The sequence below is a fragment of the Oncorhynchus clarkii genome, chromosome 18 (genome assembly GCF_045791955.1).
Source record: "Oncorhynchus clarkii lewisi isolate Uvic-CL-2024 chromosome 18, UVic_Ocla_1.0, whole genome shotgun sequence".
In the NCBI taxonomy this organism is placed as follows: domain Eukaryota; kingdom Metazoa; phylum Chordata; class Actinopteri; order Salmoniformes; family Salmonidae; genus Oncorhynchus; species Oncorhynchus clarkii.
The window spans coordinates 36853393-36875844 of NC_092164.1; the positions used below are offsets into that span (position 1 = coordinate 36853393).

Sequence of the window (22452 nt, forward strand, 5' to 3'; positions counted from 1 at the left end):
TGTTTCCTTATTTACCGCCTTTGAGAACGTTGTAATTTTTTAAATAGCCATGGGGTAGTCTGTCTCTGCACATCTGGTTATCAATATACAGTTTATCGACGACGAGAGCTACGCGTTTCCCTTTAAATCTATTTTCCTTAAATTGGTTACGGAACTTCACGCCGTTCTTCAATTTCCTTCAGGAACTGGTCATTCGTGCCAGCAAGTCTTTTACCCAGGCTTTTAACCATGATTTTATCTTTAAAGAAAGTCTGACACAACTTGCTTAGGCAGGGAAATGAGAGGAATTTCCACGCTTTAGCGCATTAACTATTTTCCTAAATGTTGACGGATCACCAGCAGACTCCGAAATAGAAATGAGAAAGTAGCTTGAGTTATCTTTCTTCATTGAGGAAGTACATCTACAGCATTTCACAATAGCCCGAAACACTGCCAATCAGTTACGGAGTCAGTTAATCGAGCCTTGGCCCAGGCCTGATTTCTCATCATAATGAGATCTGAAAGTTCTATAGGGAACACATTATTTGTTCTATTTTGAACTCTAAGGCGTTTAAAAGGAGTGTGATTGTCTACCAGAGAAATAACAATAGATGAGAAAAGTTATAGCGCCAATTCAGTGTCAGACAAGAAAGCTCTATCAGCTGTGTGTGTACCACTTGCTGTTATGGTAGGTTTACAACAATAACGCCTTTCAGCAGCTTGGTGAGTTCCAGTGTGGAATACAAGGTCGCTACGTGTTGGGTCTTTACCACTTATGAATTAGTACTTGTAGTAATAGCTGAATTTAGTTGGTTAGTTAAATTAATGCCGCAAAGAGAAAAGAGAAGTCCTGTCATTGAGCAACTGTTTTTTTTTCTCAACACACAGTCATATAAAATAAGTGTCTAGTTGGGCTGATGTAATAAGTGTCTGGTATGAGTGTTTAGATCAGTATGTCTGAAGGAATAGTCCACGCTGATGTGAAGTTCAAAAAACACCAAAAGACTGAAGGAAAAGATGGTGGTAAGTTCTAAACTAAAATCTATTTTTATAATCATGCTGTATGCTCAGGGTGTGCAGAATGTTCAACAAAAAGCTTCCTCTATCTGCCAATATATATCTACAATCTTTAAGGGGCTATCTAGGATCCATTTTTGCAATGAATGCTATATAGCCGTTGATTATTGAAGAATATTACTTATAAACGCCTCATCAGCTTAGTTCAACTGTATTACCCCATCAGAACAAATGTAAGCTTGTTTTACAGCATTGCTTATATACAATGTAATTGTAAACAAACACCGTTTGGCTTTAAATCATGGTTAAAATTATCATTTGTATCTCATGGTCATGGATGGTCCGTCCTCGCTCCCATAGCTTCGTCTATGAACTTGAGAGTGGTTACATTCCTCCAGCCCCATCCCCCAGCAGTTTACCAAAAAAATACCCAGATGGCCCCTTTAACTGACTTTATTTGACTACACATATTGATACCCTATTTCAAAACATGTTCGCGAGGACAAAAATGACTGGCATCACAGAGATTTTAGAGACTACAATTCAAAGGGTTTGCAGGAAACATATTTGTTAGCTGGTTTGCATGCAATACTTCATGCCTTATCAGTGATCTGTGCTGATCATTTTACATTACAGTTTTACTTTGTCGCTTTGGTCACATTTTCACAAGTATCTGGTGCATTTTCACAAGTCTTAGTACAAAACTGTCAACTGGTCACACTTGTAACTCAGCCAGTCGTTCACTCAACCTGTCATTGTGCATTCATTTGGATTGTAAAACATCTCTCACCACACAACCATTGATTCAAAACATATGTTTATTGTGAAATGTAATGAGAACATTGGTTTAATTTCTATTTAGTCATTTTAACTAACAGTTAATCCAATAGAAAACAATGCAAGATTCGTGTTTCAAATCGCCCTTAAAGTGCTGAAAGTAAAATGCTACAGTACTGTAGATTACACAGTTTTCATATTAGGCAATCCACTTAAATGACCCAACAAAATTGACAGAAATTCTATGGCACGCTCATAGGGATGGCGATCGTACAGCCTCCACCTCCATGCTGAAAAAGATTCCTCAAATAGGGTTGAGGAAAGAAGAGTATAGGGCCACGAATTGGGGATGGGCCCAAAACCATGCCTGAACCACCTCTGCAGGGTGGTTCTGTTTTTACATACTTTGAAGCATCCATCGATGTAAGTGTCAGAAAGTATGCAACAACATACCACAAAATTTTTTGAGCTGAAGCGAGGGAAAATACACTCCGGCTAAATCATTCTGAGTCGACAAGTAATCCTTAGTGGGCGGAGAGGCGGTCAGGGTGTTGGGCGAAGGGCACGGTGGGGAAGATGGCAGAAATGGAAATACGGAAGAAAGTGCAGCATATTATGAATAAACATGGAGTGGGGGATTACACAGGTCTTCTGAAAGATCTGGTGAAGGAGAAGATGGACAGATAAGTATTGCATGGTTCACATTGACAGGCCTACTCAATTTCATTGAGAAACACAATGAGATGTGCAGCGTTGTAGGATCCAAGTAATGCCCTACATCCTGCCACACCATCCTCAGAAATAGCTGCGTACATTGAGATGTTTCCCCCACATTGTCCAGGCCCTTGGCCGGTTGCCCATTGGACGATGAGTTTCCACCCACGGCTCTGAGTTTTGGCCAGGTTGAAGCCCACTTCATCAACAAATATATATTTGTGATGGTTCACAGCAGCATCAAGCACCATCACCCTCTAAACTATATTTTGGTTAGTTATTTTTACAGTATAGTTACAATATGATAGTGTGATGTATCATGTGCATCAAATAGTAACAGTAATACAGTATATAGTGCTGTACCTGAACATACGTGGCTTGCAGATGTTTCACCCGGTCGTTGTTTCTCAAAGGCATCAGGTAAATGTGTTTCATAGATACCTGGTGCCTCTTCAAAAGGCCATTGTTGGTAGGCTGATGGATGTCACATTGGCAAAAGGTGTCATCGTTCTCCTCAATGGCCTGCTCTATTTCGGACAGCCGTATGTCATTCCTGGCCCTCACCATTTCCACCACTGTCCACTCCTTCTGGTCAGCACACGGCCACCACCATGGGGTCTTCTGTCCATTCTGAGGGTAGAACAGAGTCTACTGTCAATAGATCATACTGTAAGACTCTTGTAACATGTTTGGTACATTTACATGCATTACAATACGTCATTTACTGTAGATGTAAAGCATAGTGCATGTCCTCCAGACTTACCGCTTTTCTTGATGACATTTTCTCAGGATCAAATTGACAGTTGATCTTTTCAGATTGGGGTGAACTAATCTGTCAGCCTCTGCCATGGTAAGGCCTCCGTTTATCACATGTTCAACAACGATGGCCCTGATTTCATTAGACACAACAGTTCCCTGCCTCCCTCTCTCTGATGTCCACCTCTTTGACGGGGCCCATGCCCAACTCTTTGACCTCTTTGATGGGGCCCAGGCCCACCTCTCTTAGCAGGCCCCTTGTCCACGAGCTCTTTGATTTCCACCTTTACCTTGCGGTCTTTCCTGCTCCATGTTAAAATCAATTAGCAACAACTAGTAGTCATTATGTATGGTTATCATGCATCATACATGTCATTTAGATGTTTATACTTTACAAACACACTTTATTTTTGTAGTTCTCAAAATACATAAATAGTGGACCAACCAGTTTAAAATTCATAGGTTTACCAAACGGTTAAGTGGTTAACCATTAAGCTCAGTTGGATTAAGTGATGGTTGAATGTATTTGAACAAATGAAGAGAGAATCAAATGAAAAGTATTGTGAGCATTGCATTGTGAAAGGCAATAACTTTATATGAAAGGTATTTCTAGATGAAACCGTGATCAGGTTTGGTGAAAAGGTTACTGTGTGGTTTTGTGTGTTGAACTTTGTCATTTGAAAATGTGCTTAAAGTTTTGAAACAGACTTTTTCATGATCTGTTTTGAGTTTGTAAATTTTTTTACCGCATTCTTGTGAAAACAGGACCAAAGTGCTAAAATAAAAAATAAATAAACTGAGTATTAAAAATGCTGGTTCAGGAACAGCCAATGTGATGAGAGGAGTTGTCTTGTGCTCACACTTTCATGGTTACATTCCAGCAACAGCATCCACAGTGAATGATGCCACGCACTCTGAAATCTCAATTCCCAAAGCCGGACGCAACCAGCCATCTACCGACACTAATGGTATGTGTGTGTGTGTGTGTGTGTGTGTGTGTGTGTGTGTGTGTAGGGGCATGCGTGGGATTGTGTGGGTCAGATGAAGTCAGTGCAAGCTCGGCAAAACAATGAGTAAGTTTCCTACAAATTTTTAGCATTTTCGTCAAACCATGTTCCTTGTTCCTACGAGTCATACACCGAGTGTACAAAACATTAAGAACAACTACCTAATATTGAGCTGCACCCCCTTTTGCCTTCAGAACTGCCTCAATTTGTCGGTACATGGATTCTACAAGGTGTCGAAATGTCCACAGGGATGCTGGCCCATGTTGACTCCAAATCTAGTCAAGTTGGCTGAATGTCATTTGGGTGGTGGGCCATTCTTGATACACGCAAGAAACTTGAGCTTGAAAAACCCAGCAGTGCTACAGTTCTTGACACACTCAAACCATTGTGCCTGGCACCTACCATACCCCGTTCAAAGGCACTTAAATATTTTGTCTTGCCCATTCACCCTTTGAATGGCACACATACACAATCCATGTCACAAATGTCTCAAGGCTTAAAAATCCTTCTTTAACCTGTCTCCTCCCCTTCACCAACACTGATTGGTGGATTTAACAAGTGACATCATTAAGGGATCATAGCTTTCACCTGGTAAGTCTGTCATAGAAAGAGCAGGTGAGCAATCCCAGGTACTTCTTTGCCGCTGCCACTACAACTATTTTCTGACTTTCGATTAATTTCTGCTGCATTTCTGCTTGACCTTATCTGGTAACGACTCTGCATCAAAACTCAGCATGACAGATAATGTCTTCTCCGGTTTGCCCACCGTATCAACGTCTCATCAAGTGGCAGGTGTCACAGACACTGGGAATCTTCCATTTCAACTGATCCTCCTCAACACTTAATGCCACTCTCGTAATCACTCCTTTCAACGGAGCCCTGCTCCCAACCTCTCCTCCACCCAACCTGACACCACATGTGGATCAACCAAACAACAAGGATCCATTTCCTTCGGGCTCCCGAGTGGCGTAGAGGTGTAAGGCACTGCATCAGTGCTAGAGGTGTCACTACAGACCCTGGTTCAATTCCAGGCTGTATCATAACTGGCTGTGATCAGGAGACCCGTAGGGTGGCGCACAATTGGCCCAGTGTCATCCTGGTTAGGGTTTAGCGGGTGTAGGCTGTCAATGTAAATAAGAATTTGTTCTTAATGGACTTGCCTAGTTAAATAAAAAATGTCTCACCCCAACTGGGCCAAAATCAGCCTTGGGACAATCTTCGCCACAGGTACCTCACTCAACAAGTTCCATCTCAGAACTACTGGAGCACGTATCCCTGTTTTTGCACTTGACGCCCACCTTCCTCACCTCACTACTTCCCTCTACACTCAACATATATGCAGCAGTCATCACTGCACCTGCCGCCACATTTAATTCATCCTCAGACTCCTCCTGTCCCAGTTCCTCCTCAAGCTCTTCCAAAACTTCTGTGCAATCCTCATTCCATATTCACAAAAAAAATCTTACATAACTCTCCTTTTTATCTGTCCATCTTCTCCTTCACCAGATCTTTCAGAAGACCTGTGTAATCCCCCACTCCATGTTTATTCATAATATGCTGCACTTTCTTCCGTATTTTCTTTTCTGCCATCTTCCCCACCGTGGCCTTCGCCCAACACCCCGACCGCCTCTCCGCCCACTAAGGATTATTTGTCGACTCAGAATGATTTAGCCGGAGTGTATTTTCCCTCGCTTCAGCTCAAAAAAATTTGTGGTATGTTGTTGCATACTTTCTGACGCTTACATCGATGGATGCTTCAAAGTATGTACAAACAGAGAACACATTTGAAGTGTCCTAAATGCTCCGTTTTGCTTACTTTGATTTGGAATCATACTCTGACCCTCCCGTGTTCCAATTTGCGTGCTCTGAGTACGGTAGTATGCATTTTGAGAAACACCCACAGCTGTACGTTTTCTTCATGTTTGATGATTTCATGTCTCACATACAATAAAATGAAGTAGCGAGTCTTATAGGTCAGTTTAATTCATTCTCTCTGTCTCCTCAGCTGGTGACCCTGATTCTCAGGAGGGGTTAAAGGTCAGAGCAGGTGGATGTGACCCTGTCAAAGTGGTCCTGGTGACTCTCTGTTTTCTTCTGATGGGGACGGTCATTGGACTTCGGTTTCTGTGTGAGTGACCTAGACAGTGGAGGTGGCTAGTCTAAAGCAGACTATATATCGGAGACAGATTCATAGAGGCTCTTGTCCAGAGCTATGAATATAGAGAAATATCTAGGCACATTTTTAGCGCAAGAGCTGGAAAATCCCCACAGTCCTGCTTCAAATGGATAAATGTTTTATGCCAGGTCATTGTCTAATTTCTGTGACAACATAACTGATAAAATATATAATAAATGAATAGCTATTTGTAATACTTTTCACAATCAACTAATATTACATTATTACGCAGAAGAATGTTGGGGTCAGATTCCTACAATTTAATGTCTTTTTGCAATCAGATATCAGCAACCTGCCAACCAAAAACACAGAGCTCCAAATTCTGCAAGCGGCTTACAATCGAAATCTTACAGATTTGGAAAAAGCTTTAACCTCAGGTGAGTTTAGTTCACACAAAGAAAATGTTCACATCGGTTTTCTAATGTAACTGTTTATATGTAGCTGGATGTAAGGAACTTGAGTCAGAGTTGTTATCTTTTGGCAACTAGCTTTAATGATCAAAGAGAGAGAGCTTCAAGAACTGCAAGACAAGAACAAAGATCTTCAGGAGAAGGAACGTGCAGGTGAGTGACACAGATACGACCCTCCAATTAAATTGTGCTGTCTGCCACTAATACAGCCTTTCCATTGAAATGTTCATCCTTATAAAATATTAGAAAAAAGGTGCTGCTTTTGTTATTGTTGGTTAATTCCAAAAAGTATGGATTCCAATGTCACGCTGTGAAAACGATGCAGGGTGGCATTTATTGTCATGAATCTTGCCCTGGAGGCAGCTCTGCAGCGTGGTCATCAGCTGGCACAGCCACAGTCATAAAATCTGATTTTAAACCTAACCCTAATCTTAACCACACTGCTAGCCCAAACCGTAAATGAAGACCAAACAGCTCATTCTTGTTTTCATAATCGTTGTGAGGCCCATCTAGCGGGAGTTGCTCAGTTCTGCCTTCAGGGCAGGATTCATGGCAATAAACTTCAACCTGCGAAAAGCATAATTATCTTTATTCACAACAGTTCGGCAACAAAATGAAGAATTGAGAAAGCAGAGAACTCCACCCTCTTGCCCTACAAACACAGGTGAGATTATACTATGAGGGAATGTGTTTACTCATAGATGTAGTAGGTTGTATTATGACCCAAGATAAAAACCTGTTTCAGATAGCAATCCTGAGTTAAACTCAAAACTACTTCAAATCAAGTTGTCAACTTCAGGGGCAGTCTGTTTTAGTCCCTCCTTATTCATTGATGCAACAATATAGCATTCTTGAATAGTTGTGAGATGATCATGCAGTATACAGTCTCATATACACATGGATTGTACACTATCAGTAACACAAAAACAAAAGACATTTGACTATAGGTAGGCATAGAGATGAGTAGTGCACGGGGCACTGACAATGGCATTGGGTTATATCTGTTCTCTCCACAGGGAATAATGACTGTCCTCAACCTATGAACTGTGCTGAAGGCTGGGAGTATTATGGGGGGAAGTGCTATTACTTCTCCCCTGATAAACTGACCTGGGCTCAGAGTCGGGATGAGTGTATCACCAGGGGGGGACACCTTGTCATCATAGGGAGCCTAGAGGAGCAGGTATGACTCTATTATTGATTCTCTCAGTAGTTTTGATGCACATTTTTCCTTTCCTCTACTAACATACAAATGAAAATAAATCTTGACATAAGTCTTCAAACAATGTTTCTGGTGAAGACGTTCTTAGATCAGAAAAGTGGTACAAAAATAAGTACGGAGCCTGAAGACAAGTTCTGGATTGGGCTGACGGACAGTATAAACGAGAATGAGTGGTTATGGGTGGACAATTCATCTCTAAGCACAAGGTTTGAATGCATGTTTAAATCAATATCGTAATACAATCACCCTAGATTAAAACTTATTGTGATCATACCTCTTATGTATTATCATCCTTCAATCCATAGATTCTGGCTTGGTGACCGGGAGCCAGATGACTGGAAAGGAGAGAATCCCGACGGTGAAGACTGTGTTAGAATGGGGGAACCGGGTGGTACTAAAGACGTCAAGAGTTGGTTGGATGTCAACTGTAATAAGACTCAGAGAAGAATATGTGAGACAAAACCCCCCTTGTGAAACAGTATCTTTAAGAAACTCAAAGGTTCCTAAATATGTCTCTGAACAACAATCATTTTTTTGCTGGCATTGATAAGAAGTGAGGAGAAACTGTATTATGACTGGTTTACAGGAGATTACTGCTGATATTCACATCTTTCTTTGTGCATATAATTTAATGCTTTTTATGCTATGGTGTAAAACAGTCTAATGAAAAACTTGTCAGATATATTCAGTTCCCGCCTCTTCACTTCTCAGTAGGCTACAGGTGTTGGATCTTAATTTGCATAGTATTGTTATAGCAACAGGATTTGAACTTTAGTCCTTCAATCATATGTTGCTTGATAGGTGGTTAAGCTGTTACCTGGCCAAATTTAGGCTACATGAAAAGTACAATATTAAGTGTGTGTGTTTAGTGTGGGTTTTCAATTATTTTTTGTAAATCATGAAACATATCTCCATTTTGCAGTGCAGGACAATTCTCAGCAACGAGTGATAAAAGGAAGATCCTACACCTGTACATCATCCTGTGTGTTTTGTACATGTATATTTCTGCTTAACAGTGCTGTCTCTAGGCTAGTCATTTGAGAGAGAATTATTGTGTGTGTGTGTCTATCCAAACCATTGAATTAATAAAGTAAAATTATTTATTAAGAAGCTTTGTTGTCTTACCTACAGTAGTTCAGGGGCTAGAAAAATAAGATGCCAGAATGCCTACTGTTCACTTCTCTAGTGGTGTATCATGAATATTCAAAAGGTAGAAAATAAAGAATTGTCATTTGAGGTTTGACACAAAGCTTTAAAGTAGGTGTATTAAAGGGATTTATTAGTGTCTCCATACCCACCACATTTACATGCTGCTTTGCAGTAGTCTGAGAGATCACTATTCATTATTAGATTACCAAGATGGTGAAATGGAGCCTCATACATGGTCAGTGGTGATTATAGCATGTAGCATGTTTTTTTTAGATGCATGCCAGCAAAGCCACTACACAACACTAAACAATACATAAATAGCACTATAACGGTGACAAACTGTTAGGGCCTACATAAAGCAGTCCCAACACCTTATCACTGCTACACCTGGCTATTAAGGGAGCCTTGTCTGGCAGCGAAATAGTTCATTCAGCCTCATTTACTGCCTTTAAAAAAACATTGCTGACTTGCTTAAACAAATGTGGTTTCTTCTGACAATTGAGATGTACAAACTATGGCATAAGGGGACAACGATCGAATAAGAAACAATCTGTAATTTAGATTAAGACATTAAGGAGCGAACTAGGACAGACGAAGTCCATTCAGAAAGTATTCAGACCCATTCCCTTTTTCCACATTTTGAACCCCCAGAAAGACCCTTTGCTATGAGACTCGAAATTGAGCTTAGGTGCATCCTGTTTCCATTGATCATCCTTGATGATTTGGAAAGGCACACACCTGTCTATAAGGTCCCACAGTTGACAGTGTATGTCAGAGCAAAAACCAAACCATGAGGTCGAAGGAATTGTCCGTAGAGCTCCGAGACAGGATTGTGGCACATATCTGGGGAAGGGTTCCAAAAAACGTCTGCAGCATTGAAGGTCCCCAAGAACAGTGGCCATCATTCTTAAATGGAAAAAGTTTGGAACCATTAAGACTCTTCCTAGAGCTGGCCACCCTGCCAAACTGAGCAATTGGGGGAGAAGGACTTTGGTCAGGGAGGTGACCAAGAATCCACTTGTCACTCTGACACATCTCCTAAAGGACTCTCACCATGAGAAACAAGATTCTCTGGTCTGATGAAACCAAGATTGAACTCTTTGGCCTGAATACCAAGTGTCACGTCTGGAGGAAACCTGGCACCAAACCTGGCACCATCCCATCCCTAAGTTTTTCAGCGGTAGGGATTGGGAGACTAGTCAGGATCGAGGAAAAGATTAACAGAGCAAAGTCCAGAGAGATCCTTGATGAAAACCTGCTCCAGAGCTGGGTCGAAGGCTCACCTTCCAACAGGACAATGACCCTAAGTTCACAGCCAAGACGATGCAGGAGTAGCTTCAGGACAAGTCTTTGAATGTCCTTGAGTGGCCCAGCCAGAGCCCGGACTTGAACCCGATCAAACATCTCTGGAGAGACCTGAAAATAGCTGTACAGCAATATTCCCCATCCTACCTGACAGAGCTTGAGAGCATCTGCAGAAAAGAATGGGAGAAACTCACCAAATACAGGTGTCAAAGTTTGTAGCGTCGTACCCAAGAAGACCTGAGGCTGTAATCGCTGCCAAAGTTGCTTCAACAAAGTACTGAATAAAGGGTCTGAATACTTATGTAAATCTGATATTTCAGTGTTTTTTTTAATTTTATTTTATAAATTTGCAAAAATGTCTAAATACTTGTGTCATTATGGGGTGTTGTGTGTAGATTGATGGTGGAAAAAAACTATTTTATCCATTTTAGAATAAGGCTGTAACGTAACAAAATGTGAAAAAGATCCCGGGGTCTGAACACTTTCCAAAACCTATGATTCTAGGGAGCAAGACCAAGGTTCTTGATACTGTCCTGTCCCATCTTAGAGGTGACGGAGAGAGACCCTTCTTGTGTTTGTGGACCGTATAATAAGGGAACCAATATTCTCATGTGAATGTTCTCATATTCTTCTTCCCTGCCCATTTGGTAGAGCTGTTTGATGCCTGCAGAAAGAACTTTTCCATTTGCACTACAAAGTACAATCACAACCCCATTAATTCATGATTTTTTGTGATGGTAGATCACGTTGAGAGAGGTATAATCTTGATTTCCCCCCTCCAGCTAGGCCTACCTATACCATTTGTCATCACTGTATAAATCAATACATACAACCCGTCAATAGACCAATAGCCTAACAAAAAGCAACATGACTTGAATTCAAAGAACAGTATGTTTGGAATGTCGAATTTAGCATTTTCTCCGTTTGGGCGTGTAACTTTGTCCAGGTGACATCTCCTAAAACAGGTTGAGAATGAAGGACACTCGCCAATGTTATTAATTTATATTAGGTGAGAGAGTACTAATACTGCTTGTGTGAACTTTATATGCACTATAAACTAAGTATTATTTAAGAGTCTTGGTTACCTTTATTGTGAAGTTGTAACTATCCGTACTACAGTATAACCTGATCGAGGATCTCTGAAGAGACTTGAAAATAGCAGAAGCCTATACATCTCCCCAGAACAAAACACCCCAGCAGTTCCTCTATAGCGAGTCTTCTAATTCTCTGTAATACAGTGCCTTGTCCACATTTTATTGTGTTACAGCCTGAATTTAAAAATAATTCAATTGAGATGTCACTGGCCTACACACACAATACCTCATGTCAAAGTGGAATTATGTTTTTAGAATATTTTATCAAATGAATAAAAAACGAAAAGCTGGTTTGTCTTGAGTCAATATGTATTCAACTCCTTTGTTGTAGCAAGACTAAATACGTTCAGGAATGAAAATGTGCATAACAAGTGCATGGATTATTTTTTTATGTCTTCATCATCTCTGTACCCCACACATACAATTATCTGTTGAATTGTATTTAACCCGGTAAGTTGACTGAGAACACATTCTCATTTACAACAACAACCAGGGGAGAGGAATGAGCCAATTGCAAGTTGGGGATGATTAGCTGGCCATAATGGTATGAGGGACAAATTGGGAATTTAGCCAGGACACCAGGGTTAACACCCCTACCATAGGATCTTTAAAGACCACACCTGTTTTAACATCCCATCTGAAAGACTGCACCCTACACAGCAAAATGGTGCCTAGTCACTGTCCTGGGACATTGGGATATATTTTTAGACTGGAGGAAAGAGTGCCTTCTACTGGCTCTCCAACTTCAGTGGGATGCAGGCTGGTATGCTGCTGGCATCTGTGAGGTCACTCATTCGAGCAGTGAATTTCAAACACAGATTGAACAAAAAAAGACCAAGGAGGTTTTCCAATGCCTCGCAAAGAAGGGCACCTAATTGTACCACCAGTCACTACGAAGACATAGGCGTCCTTCCTCACTCAGTTGCCGGAGATTTCACCATGAGGCAAATGGTAACTTTAAAACAGTTACAGAGTTTAATGGCTGTGATAGGAGAAAACTGAGGATGGATCAACAACATTGTAGTAACTCCACAATACGAACCTAAATGACAGAGTTAAAAAACAAAGGCTATAAAGAATAAAAAATATTCCAGAAACATGCATCCTGTTTGCAATAAGGCATGAAAGTAAAACTGCAAAACATGTGACAATGAAATGAACTTTATGTCCTGAATACCAAGCGCTATGTTTGGGGCAAATCTAACACAACACATCATTAAGCACCACTCTTCATATTTTCAAGCATGGTGAGGGCAGCATCATGTTATGAGTATGCTTGTCATCAGCAAGAATTACAGTAGGTAGTTTTTTAGAATAAAAAGAATAGAGTGAAGCACAGGCAGAATCCCAGAGCAAAACCTGGTTCAGACTGCTTTCCAACAGACACTGGGAGACAAATTCACCTCTCAGCAGGACAATAATCTAAAACACAAGGCCAAATGTAAATTGGAGATGCTGGAGTGGCCTAGTTACAGTTTGGATTTAAATCAGCTTGAAAATCTATGGTATGGCTTGAAAATGGATGTCTAGCAATGATCAACAACCAACTTGTCAGAGTTTGAATATTATTTTAAAGAATAACGTACAATATTGTACTTACCCAGGAAGACTCACAGCTGTAATCACTGTCACAGGTGATTCTAACATGTATTGACTCAGGGGTGTAGATATTTTTGTATTTCATTTTCATTCAATTTTTTAAAAAAATCATTTTTTTTTTTTCACTTTGTCATTATTGGGTAATGTGTGTGGATTGATGAGGGGGAAAAAACAATTTAATACATTTTAGAATAAGGATGTAACTTAACAAAATGTGGTATAAGTCAAGGGGTACATTCTGAAGGTGTAGGCTCCATTTTACTAACTTGGTAATCTAACAATGAATAGTGTGACCTCTCAGGTTACTACAAAGCAGCATGTATTACACATGTGGTGGGTAAGGTGACACTAATCAGACTTAAATCCATTTGAACTTTGAAGCTGAGTCAAATCCTACAACACAATATTGAATTGCCTACCTTTTGAATATTCTTGATACATCACCATAGAAGAAGTGTACTGTAGGCATTCAGTCATCTCTACTTTTTGTTGTCCCTATTACTGTAGCTAATCTTAAAATTATTTTAAAATACAACATTCTTGTGTTCAATTGACCTTGGTCTAGAAACAACACTGAAAAGCAGAAATACAAATGTGTAAAAAACACACTCAAGATGGTGTGCATAATTCTTGCATAATCAATGCTTGGAGTTTGTCAGAATTTGTGGGGTTTTGTTTGTCCACCCGCCACTTGAGGATTGACCACAAGTTCTCAATGGGCTTAAGGTCTGGGGAGTTTCCCCGCCATGGACCCAAAATATCGATGTTTTGTTCCCCGAGCCACTTAGTTATCATTTTTGCCTTATGGCAAGGTGCTCCATCATGCTGGAAAAGGCATTGTTCGTCACCAAACTGTTCCTGGATGGTTGGGAGAAGTTGCTCTCAGAGGATGTGTTGGGGGGGTACCATTCTTTATTCAAAGGCTGTGTTCTTAGGAGTGAGCCCACTTCCTTGGCTGAGAAGCAACCTACACATGAATGGTCTCAGGATGCTTTACTGTTGGCATGACACAGGACTGATGGTAGTGCTCACCTTGTCTTCTCCGGACAAGCTTTTTTCCGGATGCCACAAACAATCGGAAAGGGGATTCATCAGAGAAAATGACTTTACCCCAGTCCTCAGCAGTCCAATCCCTGTACCTTTTGCAGAATATCAGTCTGTCTCTGATGTTTTTCCTGGAGAGAAGTGGCTTCTTTGCTGCCCTTCTTGACACCAGGCCATCCTCATAAAGTCTCATAAAGTCAGATGCACTCACACCTGCCTGCTGCCATTCCTGAGCAAACTCTGTACTGTTGGTGCCCTGATCCTGCTGCTGAATCAACTTTAGGAGACGGCCCTGGTGCCTGCTGGACTTTCTTGGGCGCCCTGAAGCTTTCTTCACAACAACTGAACCACTCTCCTTAAATTTAAGTTCTTGATGATCCGATAAATGGTTGATTTAGGTGCAATCTTACTGGCAGCAATATCCTTGCCTGTGAAGCTCTTTTTGTGCAAAGCAATGATGACGGCACGTGTTTCCTTGCAGGTAACCATGGTTGACAGAGGAAGAACAATGATTCCAAGCACCACCCTCCTTAAGAAGCTTCCAGTCTGTTATTTGAACTCAATCAGCATGACAGAGCGATCTCCAGACTTGTCCTCGTCAACACTCACACCTGTGTTAATGAGAGAATCACTGACATGATGTCAGCTGGCCCTTTTGTGGCAGGGCTGAAATGCAGTGGAAATGTTTTTGGAGGATTCAGTGAATTTGCATGGCAATGAGGGACTTTGCAATGAATTGAAATTCATCTGATCACTCTTCATAATGTTCTGGAGTATATGCAAAATGCCATCAAACAAACTGAGACAGCAGACTTTGTGAAAATTAATATTTGTGTCATTCTCAAAACTTTTGGCCACGACTGTAGAATCTCACCTATGTTTGTGCGACAAGTGAGTGGAATTCTCTGCTCAATCAAGTCTTGACTTCGTTTCAAAACTGTTTAGATTGTTTTTACGTTTTGTACCTCAGACTTCAGTTTTTATCTTATTCTTGTTGAATCATATTAAAATGGGCAGTAATAGTTTATATAGGTATATACAGTTGAAGTCGGAAATGTACATACACTTATGTTGGAGTCATTACAACTCGTTTTTCAACCACTCCACACATTTCTTGCTGACAAACTATAGTTTTGGCAAGTCGGGTAGGACATCTACTTTGTGCATGACACGAGTAATTTTTCCAACAATTGCTTACCCACAGATTATTTAACTTAGAATTCACTGTATCACAATTCCAGTGGGTCGGAAGTTTACATACACACTAAATTGACTGTGCCTTTGAACAGCTTGGAAAATTCCAGAAAATGATGTCATGGCTTTAGTCGCTTCTGATGGGCTAATTGAGTCAATTGGAGGTATACCTGTGGATATATTTCAAGGCCTACCTTCAAAATCAGTGCCTCTTTGCTTGACATCATGGGAAAATCAAAAGAAATCAGCCAAGACCTCAGAAAAAGATTTGTAGACCTCCACAAGTCTGGTTCATCCTTGGGAGCAATTTCCAAATGCCTGAAGGTACCACGTTCATCTGTACAAACAATAGTACGCAAGTATAAACACCATGGGACCACGCAGCCGTCATACCGCTCAGTAAGGAGATGCATTCTGTCTCCTAGAGATGAACGTACTTTGGTGCGAGAAGTGCAAATCAATCCCAGAACAACAGCAAAGGACCTTGTGAAGATGCTGGAGGAAACAGGTACAAAAGTATGTATATCCACAGTATATCGACATAACCTGAAAGCAAGAAAGAAGCCACTGCTACAAAACAGACATAAAAAAGCCAGACTACGGTTTGCAATTGCACATGGGGACAAAGATCGTACTTTTTGGAGAAATGTCCTCTGGTCTGATGAAACAAAAATAAAACTGTTTGGCCATAGTGACCATCGTTATGTTTGCAGGAAAAAGGGGGAGGCTTGCAAGCCGAAGAACACCATCCCAACCGTGAAGCACGGGGGTGGCAGCATCATGTTGTGGGGGTGTTTTGCTGCAGGAGGGACTGGTGCACTTCGCAAAATAGATGGCATCATGAGGATGGAAAATTATGTGGATATATTGAAGCAACATCTCAAGACATCAGTCAGGAAGTTAAAGCTTGGTCGCAAATGAGTCTTCCAAATGGACAATGATCCCAAGCATACTTCCAAAGTTGTGGCAAAATGGCTTAAAGACAACAAAGTTAAGGTTGTCTTTAAGATAATATTTTTGACACTTTTTTGGTTCCTTCATGATTATTTCATAGTTTCGGTGTCTTCACTATTATTCTACAATGTAGACAATAGTACAAATAAAGAAAAAACACACTTTGACTGGTACTGTATAAATCTCACTTGCAACTCATAATAAGAGTTCATGGGTGAGTTATTATTTGGTTTTACATTATTCAGTATATTGGACATGTACAGCACCAACACATAGGTTTTTGATACTGCCCCATCTCAGAGGTGACATACTGTATAATTGGGGGAACAACGTTCTCTTGTGAATGTCCTCATATTCTCCTCCCCCGCACATGTGGTTAAGATGTTTGATGTCTGCAGAGAGAACTTCCTCATTTGTGCTGACCTCTGTGCTGCCTAATCTGTTGTTGTTCATGTTAGTAAAGTGTGAATATCTTCATTTCACTGTTTTCCAACTAATGATTAAATATATGATAAATTAATTATCACCATTATGTCATCACTTTGTAAATACAACAATGTGACTTTAATCCTTGATTTTCAAAGTATGTTTGAACTGTAGATGTCTGTTTTATTCTGTGTCTCTTTTGCCTGTGTGAAGCAGGATGTGAATTCTGACAGCACAGCTGGGATGTCCCTCCTACTATTTCATTTGATCTTCCGACTGTCCATCAACTCCTGGCTGAACCCTATGTCACAGCCACTTAAAATGCATGTGAATGGAAATGTGAAATGAAACCTAACATGATAGCAGGAGAGAGTGGCTTCGTCCCTGTAGCACATTCAGAGGTCGAGTTATAGACAGCAATCTAAAATAATTCATTTAAAAAAACACTTTCTGTTTGTCATAGAGGGGCAAGATACATGTGAGATGAAAGAGAGAGCTCTGTGAGATGTTTACAGCAATGTAGTCAAGTGTTTTGATCAAGAGAGAGACCTTTAGGGAGACCTCTACAAAATATGCACATTTTCTCTAACTAAACATACAGATATGTATTTTACAGTTAAAAGGAAGGTGACATTCATTTTATAATTTGTTTAAACTATATTCAGAAAGTGTATAAGTAATTTCAAGTCTTATTCATACAGTTTTGTTGAATAGGAAATACATCATATGAAATATTTCATATTTGTATCATATTTGTACAATGTTTGTACTGTGTACTTGAGTTTGAGTCCTCAAAATTGACTACACCTCAGCAATTTCTAACTATTTTTACCAGGAAGGTGAGATTTGAACCTTTCTTGGGGTTTGCACCATTTCTAGTTATGGTTTATGGCTCTCTCATGATAAATAATTACTTTTGGGGATTACGTAGATTCTATTTTCGATTCCATTTAGTTTAATTGAACTGATTTTATCAATCATTGATTATTGTATTTGCTGATAGCTTAGTAAACATGCATACAATTATTATTCAAAGTGAATTAATGTTAAACTAATGCATTAAATCATTTTATGTCACGGGCGAGAAGGATCGGAGGACCAAAATGCAGCGTGGTATGTGTTCATGATGAAATTTAATAAAGAAAACACTGAAACACACTATACAAAACAATAAACAAATAACGACCGTGAAGCTAAATGAGAACTGTGATGACACAAGCAATCAACATAGACAATCACCCACAAACAAACAGTGAAACCCAGGCTACCTAAGTATGATTCTCAATCAGAGACAACTAATGACACCTGCCTCTGATTGAGAACCATACTAGGCCGAAACATACAAATCCCCAAATCTTAGAAAAACAAACATAGACTGCCCACCCCAACTCACACCCTGACCATACTAAATAAATACAAAACAAAGGAAATAAAGGTCAGAACGTGACATTTTAATTCATGTACCCTCATTGTAAAGTGTTACCAATCATACTGGCTTAACTAATGGCTTAACTTATTAATCAATGTGCTTAACTTGCACTTCAGTCTCTAGCTCCTACATTCTGAACCAAAAAAGTTCTTACAATGATCCTGAACATTCATTATATGTGTCACGTCTACTCCCGCTTCACCGCCGGTGCGGTTCTGGCAACCCATCTTTACGCACACCTGGCAACCACCATTATGCCTGGACTTTATCCCTACCCTGATTACTCCCCTGTTATTTAGCCCTTAGTTGTCATCTCATCAAACCTTAGGTGTTATTGGTGTTCTATCAAGGTTCAGTACTCTTCCCATGTTTGTTCTTTTGTATCTGTTCCGTATTAAACTCACCCTCTGCACCTGCTTCCTGACTATAGAATAACACCTCACAATATGGAAGCAGCAGAAGATTCAACCCTCTTCCAGACAGTTAACAAACAAGGTCATCTACTCCATCAACACCACGACCAGCTGGCGAAACTGGTATGGCCATGGAGGAGGTCCTCCTCGTCCTCCACCGCCTCGACACCACCCGAGAGGCTCTCCATACCCCTATCAGAAGGCCTCCTACCATGGGTTGTCACTAGGAGCTAGTCCCCCAGCCTATCCAGCTGCCCGCCCAGGTCAGCGATACCCAACTGTCCTTTCCGGAGAAATATGACGGCACTTCATCGAAATGCCATGGCTTCCTACTCCAGTGCTTCCTCTATTTCGCCTATCACACGGGAGACCCACCACCGAGAGGTCCAAGGTTGCCACGGTCATTTTCCTGCTGACTGTACGGCCGTTGGAGTAGGCTATGGCCATCTGGGAGAGAGGAGGAGCTGGGTTCCTGTGAGAGGTTTATGGCGCTTCAGCGGTGTCTGGTGCGCCCTAACCTGGGGTCAACTAGAGCAGAGGGGCGGCCCCCTGTAAACACAACCATTGGGATCCGGCACAATTACGCACATCACCTCACCACTCACCCTCACCATGGGACCCATGCACCAGGAAAGCTTTCCCTTCTTCATTACCACCGCCCCCATACACAAGGTAATCCTCTGCCTCCCGTGGCTCCAACATCACAACCCCACCATCTTATGGTCGAGCAGGAAAATCACAGCCTGGGGACCAGGATGTCAGCGGACCTGCTTCCCCGTACCCTGTGGTTCCACGCCGGTTGAGTGCCTACCAGCTCATCAATTGGTCCTTCTGTATCGTTGGCCCCATGTTTTGGGATGTATATGTGGACGTACGCCAGGCTCTGGAGAGGGAACCTGCTCCTGCTACCTGCACTCCGGAGCGCATCTACATCCCCAAGGAGGTGAGAGATTGGCTGTTGACCTGGGTTTCACACCATCCAATCCCTCTCAGAGAAGTACTGGTGGCCCAGCTTGGTGCAGGACGTCGCCCACTATGTCAACTCATGCTCCATATGTACTCAATCCAAATCTCCCCGGCACGCTCCAGCAGAGAAACTACTTCCCCTTCCCGTGCCTCAGCGGCCTTGGTCACATCTGTCCATAGATTTTTGTTACTGATCTTCCCCCGTCTGATGGTTTCACCACTGTTATGGTTGTTGTGGACAGACTCTGGTCTCCCTACAGCTATCCTTTTCATCCTTGTCATATGAAGAGAAATAATGAAGAGAAATTATAAATATAACGTAGCAGTGCTCATCGGCCATTGGACATAAACATTGCACAAGTTGGAACTCGCAAATTCAACAATGAGTGGTTTTGAAGGAATCAGTGGCTAACAGCAATCACTAGCCTGCTATTCAGTGGCGTTTGTGTGTGTGGTACAGGTCTACGTGTAAGGGTCTGTTTTCCAAGCTTAAAGGGATAAACATTCAACATTGGCCACACTGTCAATCCAGCATGACTTCTGCCACACTCAAAACAACGGGAAACTAGGAACTGGAAAATCTCAGACTTCAGTGAGTTCAAGAGAACTGGGAACTTGGAAAAAAACTAGCTCCAGCTGGGAAATTACATTTTTTTTAATTCCTTTTTTCTCCCCAATATCATGGTGTTCAATGGTAGTAGTTACAGTCTTGTCTCATCGCTGCAACTCCCGTACGGACTAGAAAGAGGGAAAGGTCAAGAGCCATACATCCACCGAAACACAACCCAACCTAGCCGCACTGCTTCTTGACACCATGCACTGCACCCAGCCTGCCACAGGAGTCACTAGTGCACAATGAAACAAGGATATACCTGCCAGCCAAACCCTCCCTAACCCGGACGACGCTAGGCCAATTGTGCATCGCCCCATGGACCTCCCGGTCGCGGCCAGCTGCGACAGAGCCTGGGCTCAAACCCAGAATCTCTGGTGGCACAGCTAGTGGCACATCTAGCACTCCCACCCGGGAGGCTCGGAAATTGAGTTTTAAACGGTCATCCAACTCGGAATTGCAAGACGGGAACTCGGCCTCTTTCTCGAACTCCGAACTGAAGATCACTGACGTCATGATTCAACCTTTCACAGTTGCATTGAAAGCATCATAAATGCAGAGAATGGCAGACTTTGATGACAAAATTTGCCCACGAAGGACCACCGCCCAACCTTCCTGTTCATGTGAGCATACTGTAGCACAACAAGGTGAGTCCAAAGATTTACTGTATGCTGCTGCATAAATTATGCAATATGCCAGGGAGATATGTATATTGTAGCTAAGAAAGTAATATTTAGTCTATGTTGTGTAGTAAGCTGTTAGTAGCCCATGTGCCTCACCCTAATAATTTGGTCCATAACTTAGCCTAATGTTCTGACTTGGTGGTGCACATGTAGCCTTTCGACTGTCTTAGAAAGGAGAATACTGTAATAAAGGCCCATGTTCTGAATTCTGTCGCTGTACATTTAAAAACAGCTGAACAAATAGTTCCAATGCATTCGGAAAGTATTCAGACCCCTTGACTTTTTCCACATTTTGTTACCTTACAGCCTTTTTCTATCGATTACAGCCTCGAGTCTTCTTGGGTATGACGCTACAAGCTCGGCACACCTGTATTTGGGGAGTTTCTCCCATTCTTCTCTGCAGATCCTCTCAAGCTCTGTCAGGTTGGATGGGGAGCGTCGCTGCACAGCTATTTTAAGGTCTCTTCGGAGATGTTCGATTGGGTTCAAGTCCAGGCTTTGGCTGGACCATTCATAGTCTTGCCCCGAAGCCACTCCTGTGTTGTCTTGGCTGTGTGTTTGGGGTCATTGTCCTGAGAACCTTTGCTCCAGTCTGAGGTCCTGAGGTCTCTGGAGCAGGTTTTCATCAAGGATCTCTCTGTACTTTGCTCAGTTCATCTTTTCCTCGATCCTGACTAGTTTCCCAGTCCCTGCCACTGAAAAACTTCCCCACAGCATGATGCTGCCACCACCATGCTTCACCGTAGGGATGGTGCCAGGTTTCCTCCAGACGTGACGCTTGGCATTCAGGCCTAAGAGTTCAATCTTGGTTTCATCAGACCAAAGAATCTTGTTTCTCATGGTCTGAGAGTCCTTTAGGTGCCTTTTGGCAAACTCCAAAGCAGGCTGTCATGTGCCTTTTTACTGAGGAGAGGCTTCCGTCTGGCCACTCTACTATAAAGGCCTGATTGGTGGAGTGCAGCAGAGTTGGTTGTCCTTCTGGAAGGTTCTCACATCTCCACAGAGGAACTCTGGAGCTTTATTAGAGTGATCATCGAGTTCTTGGTCACCTCCCTGACCAAGGCCCTTCTCCCCTGATTGCTCAGTTTGGCCGGGCAGCCAGCTCTAAGAAGAGTCTTAATGGTTCCAAACTTCTTCCATTTAAGAATGATGTCGACTGTTCTTGGGGACCTTCAATGCTGCAGACGTGATTTGGAACCCTTCCCCAGATATGTGCCACAATCCTGTCTCGCTCCACGGACAATTCCTTCGACCTCATGGCTTGTTTTTTTCTCTGACATACACTGTCAACTGTGGGACCTTATATAGACAGGTGTGTGCCTTTCCAAATCATGTCCAATCAATTGAATTTACCACAGGTTGATTCCAATCAAGTTGCAGAAACATCTCAAGGATGAACAATGGAAATAGGATGCACCTGAGCTCAAATTCGAGTCTCAAACCTGTTTTCTCTTTGTAATTATGGGATATTGTGTGTAGATTGATGAGATTTTATTTTTATTTTTATGCATTTTAAAATATGACTGTAAAG

At 41.7% G+C, this 22452-nt stretch overlaps 1 protein-coding gene across 3 annotated transcripts; it reads left to right on the plus strand.

Moving 5' to 3' along the window:
* Positions 1-555: 555 nt before the first annotated feature.
* Positions 556-9162, plus strand: LOC139372598 (C-type lectin domain family 4 member F-like). Of its 3 annotated transcripts, none has more exons than XM_071112353.1 (9): positions 556-1002; positions 4125-4211; positions 6256-6378; positions 6708-6803; positions 6915-6989; positions 7438-7500; positions 7853-8016; positions 8134-8261; positions 8361-9162. In XM_071112353.1, the coding sequence occupies exons 1-9, from the start codon at positions 933-935 to the stop codon at positions 8527-8529; spliced, it is 975 nt and encodes a 324-aa protein (XP_070968454.1). In that variant the 5' UTR covers positions 556-932; the 3' UTR covers positions 8530-9162. The 3 variants fall into 3 exon arrangements, with proteins under 3 accessions (XP_070968454.1, XP_070968455.1, XP_070968456.1); XM_071112354.1 differs by having other exon boundaries at positions 828-1002; positions 4131-4211; XM_071112355.1 differs by lacking the exon at positions 4125-4211 and adding an exon at positions 4258-4316 and having other exon boundaries at positions 915-1002.
* The last annotated feature ends 13290 nt before the right edge of the window (positions 9163-22452 follow it).